At 44.0% G+C, this 6,000-nt stretch overlaps 1 protein-coding gene across 6 annotated transcripts in view; it reads right to left on the reverse strand.

Annotated features, from left to right (window-relative positions):
* Positions 1 to 4,708, reverse strand: part of LRP1B (LDL receptor related protein 1B) — a 754,317-nt gene extending 749,609 nt beyond the window's left edge. For 3 of the 6 annotated variants that reach the window (XM_028745183.2, XM_028745175.2, XM_028745165.2), the window contains exon 1: positions 4,048 to 4,705. In XM_028745183.2, the coding sequence (XP_028601016.2) occupies positions 4,048 to 4,132 (85 nt within the window). In that variant the 5' untranslated portion in view covers positions 4,133 to 4,705. Of the gene's footprint in view, positions 1 to 4,047 lie in introns of all 6 variants that reach the window. The other 3 variants (XM_028745157.2, XM_028745194.2, XM_028745202.2) reach the window with 3 other exon arrangements.
* Between the last annotated feature and the right edge of the window lie 1,292 nt (positions 4,709 to 6,000).

Below are 6,000 nucleotides of genomic sequence, written 5' to 3' on the forward strand. Positions count from 1 at the left end.
TCTTTTTAGGACTAGATTGATTGTAACTTAAACAGACATAGTACTTTATCACATAGGACTAAAACACTAGCAAGCAAAAACTGACACATGCATACACACACAAACAACACACCAAAGCAAACATTAAATCCGTAATTTTGAATGTGTAAATAAACAAGTGTCCACTAATCTCACATATAGTGAATATGGACCTTCACCTTACATTCTACAGAAGGTTTTCAAATGTACTTGTATACCAGATGCAGTGATGGTTTCAACCTACAGTAGCTGAAATCTGGTCTGAGGCTTTAAAAGAAGGCTTGAGAGATTTTGGAATACACCCCGGGGGTTGGGGCAGAAGATGCGTTTGGGAACCAAAGTCCTTTGGGGATAAGATGCTTAAGGATGATATTCCATTCACTGATCTGACAGGATCCACATGTAACTTTCAGGATTTAGTTTTGGGAGGTGCTGAGTACTTACCTGTTTTCCCCCTCGCTTTCTATCAAGTACATTTCAACTGAAGGCATTTTTGAGGGCCAAAGTGTTGCTTTTCTTTTTTGGACAACCAGGCAATGATTTATTTATTTTTTTTAAAAAAAAATTCTGCCTCACTTGTAATGTGCAGTACCTATTTAATTTTTGAGAGCCAGCTGGGAAATTGACCTAACAGGTTTTGGTAGTTCAATTACAGCAGAAACAAGGGACCAAAATAGCATAACTAAAAACCATTTGTACTTGTTCAAATGAGTTTTAAACAGGCGAGTAAACAATTTGGTATCTGGTCTGCAGAGCACAAGAAAAAGAAAAGAAAAGTTTTCACAATGTAAATTCAATTTCCTAAACAATTACATTTTTGAATGGGAATCTAATTAATTCCTTGTAAACTAGATATGGAAATATTCAATGCATTCTCATTTCTTGCTTGCTTTGAGACTTGCACAGTTTAGGAAGCTATCCAAGTTAATGGGATTTGCTTTGCATCCATTCTGAAACAAGATATGCCATTTGAGTCATGCTGGCCACTAACCTTTCTGAGTTTAACAGCTATGAAGAAGAAAATATAAACCATGCTTTGATATATATACTTCAAACCAGCCACCACAACAAAATAAAGGAATCCTACATGTCCTCGTTGTTATTATTATTAGGCATATGGGTAAAATAAATAAATAAAGCAAAGCAAAGAACCTTCACCCAACTATGAATGCACTGTATCCTTTATATCCAAGCAAACTAAGACAATTTCCTTCCTGTATGGGCTCGATCCATAAGCCAGTTAAACTGGGATACTTGGACATCAGTTGCATCAAATACTTTTAATTTTCAGTCTTTGACTTAAACGGTTTACGAATCAAATGGAAAATAGAAACAAATATAGGACCTTTCACCTGATCCTAAACATGTTTACTTGGAAGTAAATAATGACTGAGTGCCCCCCCCCAGGATGGAAGCTCTAACACTGAACAGGCATGAGATTATAGGACCACCACTTTTTAAAAGCAGTGTGGTGGGCAGAAATGCATGAAAACTTGGTGAAATTTATGAGACTTGTGAATTTCTGTCTATTTTGCATCTTTTAAAGTTGCAAGAACCCTTTCAGAAAAAAAGGTGGCAGCTCTTTTTTTTAAAAAAAAGATACTCATTTGAAATTAATGAGCCTTACATGTTCCAAGTAATGAGTTTAGAGTGAGGGATAACAAATCAACTGAAATCTGGTTTATGATTAGGCAGTAAGACTGGAACAGTTCTGTCCAACAAACATCTACTTGCTATTAATTTCACTGGAATCTGCTTCCAAATATACTCATTTGGTAGGTTTCATTGAAATAAATGGGCCTTGACTTCAGGGAGCTATATTTACTACTGAGACAGACATTTGCATAGAGTATTGGAAGGCAATCTAAGGCTACAATCCCATTTAATGGGCAGTAAGTCCCATTAAATTCAATGGGAGTAAGCATGCACAGGATACATAAGCATCCTAAAGTTGAATATCCTGGATTAAACAAACAAACTCTTGTGTTGTGTATTGCTGGACAGTTTTATATAGTCCTGCATGAACACTGAACTGCTTAAATGAACACTGATGAAAAGGAGTGAATCCATAGGGTACTTTGAAAGCAATAGCTAGTCAATAGTTGCAGAATTATGCTGCTGAACAACTTGTACTTTCACTAAATCCTCAGCTAGCGCTGGATAGATTTGCAGAGTGTGTGTGTCGGATTTCAGAGTATCAGAGAGATGCATCACTCACTGTTACTGCCTCTTCTTTCTGCCTGGTAGTAAAGCTATTGTTTCAGATCTATGGATAATTGCTGTCATATAAACACATCCATAGCTTTCTCCTCATTTACCTGGGAATCACAATTCCATGTAATAGCACAATTCTAAGACATGTCAACTAAGAAGCAAGTCTCACCAAGTTCAATGAGGCTTACTCCCAGGTAAGTGTGCCTAAAACTGCAGCCTAAAGCCTTCAGTTGACCCAATTTCCTGACTCCTGTGTAGTACTATATGTCCTTGAGAACCTAAATACTTCGGGAGTATTCATAGCATATTCTGTTACACTTAAGCCTTTACTGATCAGTGGAGATGTAATTAGAATCTGGACGTTTTCCTGTAATGAACTGCATGGTACTTGACTACAATTTACAAAGTGTCAAACCAGCAGATACTCTTGATAGAAAGTTCACCTGATCTAAGCTGTGTGTGTGTGTGTGTGTGTGTGTGTGTTTAAAACACAGAGCCTGTATGGCAAATTTAGATGCTTTCAGCAAAAGGACATGGCCAAGTGTCCTTATAATCCTAACCATGGCCGTTCAGAAGCAAATCCCATATGAATTCAAAGGGGTTTAGTACGTGGGGTTAGGATTGCAGCCTGATCCACCTTAATGGGTCTGACCTCCAAGACAATGTGCATAAATAAATTGTACGTAAATAAAGCATCCTACTGCCACATATATGCTGTGTGTGTGTGTGTGTGTGTGTGTGTGTAAGTAAAGGTGCAGAGGATCCAGGTGGGAGGCAGCCATCCAAAACACATTTGCTGCCAAGGAGTCCCATTGAAGGCTACAATTCGAAACGCACTTGGAAATAAATCCCACTGTAATCCACTGGGTTTACTAAGTAAATTCCTCAGGATCAGGGTGTTAATAAGCTATCCTACTCAGGATAACAGTGGGAGGCAGTTGACTCATTCAAAATCCTGCTGGATTGTATCTATGGCAATATTAAATTTCGCAAAACTGGCCAGGTGGAAAGGAAAGGGAACTTACTTCCATGCAAGCTATGTTAAAAATCAGGGGGTCAAGAGGAGCTTGGGAAAAGAGTAACCGGCTCCTTATTCGAAAGTGGTACAGGAGGAACCCCCGGCGGCAGAAAGGCTTCCTGAGCCCCAGAAAAGCGAGCGAGCAAGTTTATTGCGGTCCCCCACCCCACCCCCAACCTGCCGGGCGCACAGCAGCCGCGCAAGAGCTAATTTCATGCGCGGAAGCATGAAGCATGAAGGAACTGGAGAGATGGGGAGATAGAAACTGGTCCTTGGAGAATGGGACCATCCTAGAAGCCTTACAGGGAGTATTTGAGGGGTGGGGGTGGAATAATAATAATAATAATAATAATTAAGTTAAAGGGAGCCTGGAAGCAGAGCGAGTTCAGACCCAAGCGGGCTTTTTCAGGAGCTCTAAGGAAGAAAGCGAAAGGCGCTACAGAACCGAGCGAAGCTCAAACTCCCAGGGATGCAACACCATCATCTGCAGAGCCGCAGCCAAGTCAACGCCGCCGCCGCTGGAGAGGGAAAGACTTCGCTCTCTGGAAGGGGTGCAAGCATACAAGAATCTCTCCCCCCCCACCTGATCTTGATCCCAGCCGAGTGGGAGATTATAGTTATTTTAAAAACAAACAAACAAAACAAGCGAAGCGCAAGATTGTCCCAGGGACAGCTGGTCTGCAGGAGTCTTAAGTGAAGTTTGCGCTACTTTATCCAGACACAGAGCCGTCCCAAAAAAGAGAGAGGTGGGGTGACACAGAAGAGGTGGCACAAACCATGCAAGTCAGACGCCTTACCTCCTTCGGCTCCCACTGCCAGGACCTTAGCAATAGGACATAATCCCGAGACGGTGAGGACGGCGAAAAGGAGAAACTCGGGCATGGTCGAGGGAGGGGAGTCTCGCGTCCTCCTGCTCCTGTTTCTCCTCCAGGCTGCTGCTGCTGCTGCTGCTGCTTGCTGCTCTTCTTCGCCCTCTTTGGCCGCCGCCGTTGCTCGGTTGCACCCTTCGCTTCAAATAAAAAAAGAGAAAGAAAGTCACTGAGCGGCAGCAGCAGCGGAGCCGACGACGACGAGGGTGGCAGGCAGGCTGGCTGGCTGGCTTGCAAGAGAGCAGCGCGATTGGCAAATGTCACGGGGGTGGGATTGTGCGCCAGGAGCCCAGGCTGCGCTGCCTTGCCTTGCCTCGCCTGCCCGCCTTCTCCGCTGCTTCCAGCAGGATTACGAGGTGGATGTGTGAGAGAGCCGCTTGTGTGTCTCGACTTCTCAATGCAGAGTACGTCTGATCTTACATCACGCAAGAGGGGCAGTCAGAAAGAGAGAGAGAGAGGAAGAGAGAGAGAGAGATGCCAGAGGATGGGAATCTCACTGATTAATCACGGAAGCCGCCATCCTCCAGCTTGGGTGTCCACATAAATCATATCTATTACTTAGTAAGAGGCATTTAACACAACAAGAAGCACACCGCTTCAAATGGAAAGCCCTACAAATCAGACCGAGGCGGTCCAGCGAGGGGAGAGGAAAGTCAGCCGTCCACGGATCCCTTTGGGATCTAGGTGCGAGAGAGAATAGATCTGGGTGGAGAGAGAAGGAGAGGGAGAGCGCTCACTCGCTCGCTCGCCTCCAGCAACAAAATCGGGAGACTGCCTTCCTTCCTTCCCGGGAATAGGAGCGAGCCGTCTAAGTATCCCAAAAGCCAACACAGGCAGGCAGGCAGGCAATAATGGAGCCTTTTGGGAAGGGAAGCAAAGTCAGCTCGTTTTTCTGGTTGGGAAATTGGCGAAATGGCAAAGGAGGGGAGGGAGCGACGGGAGAGAGAACCCAAAGTTCTCAAAGGCAGCGCTGCTGGACTCGTTGCAGAATGTTCATTTCCATTGCAAATTGACAGGTAGGGTCGGGTCCTGCTGAGTGACTCAACAAAAAAAAAAAGGTTTCTCACCTAGGAGAGGCCGAAACTCCAGATATGCTTAACAGTCCAAAAAGAAGCGGCGAAAGAATAGGGCAGCTTAATTAGGATGTATTACCTCTCCAATGCAGTAAGTGGAAGCAACTGGCTTCAGATTAGTGTCAAACTGCTCTTTAAAAAGTTAAGCGCTATCTCATACAGGGCTAGGCAGATTTCAGACTTGTAGGGTCTACTCTGCTAGAACCCTCAGGGCCACCAAACGGAGACACATGCAAAGTCGGGGCTAGCTCCTCCCGTTGTACATTATGTTAAGAATTAGGGGACTTCTAGGGTTGCCATATTTTGAAGACCAAAAATGGGGCACATTTTCCGACTTCTACTTATAACTATGGATTGCTATGACAACTCTCATTTTACGTACTCATAAAAAACAGGATGTGCATGCTGGACCCCGTAATTTGTAATCAGTACTAAAACCAGTGCATTTTCACTGCACCACCCACACTGCCACCTTGACCCTCCCAGTAAGCAGCAGTGAATCACCTGTTGGGAGGGCAGGTAAGCGTCTCCAACCCATGACACCATCTGCTACTGGGCAGAACATTACATTTGTTCAATTGCATCATTACTTGCTTATCCCCAAGTTACTGGGTTACTCCTAATAACATATTTTAAGATGCATTGCATAAGAGGCCAACCACACATGGTCTTCAGCATAGTTTATGTAGCCAGGGATAGCCTTGCTAAGTGCCTGGTGCACTGGTGATCGCAACAGTTGGTTACTGTATTGCCCTTCATATGAGACTGCTGTTAAATTTGCCAGAAACCTGCAACTAGTACAGAACGC

The sequence above is a fragment of the Podarcis muralis genome, chromosome 1 (assembly GCF_964188315.1).
Source record: "Podarcis muralis chromosome 1, rPodMur119.hap1.1, whole genome shotgun sequence".
Lineage (NCBI taxonomy): Eukaryota > Metazoa > Chordata > Lepidosauria > Squamata > Lacertidae > Podarcis > Podarcis muralis.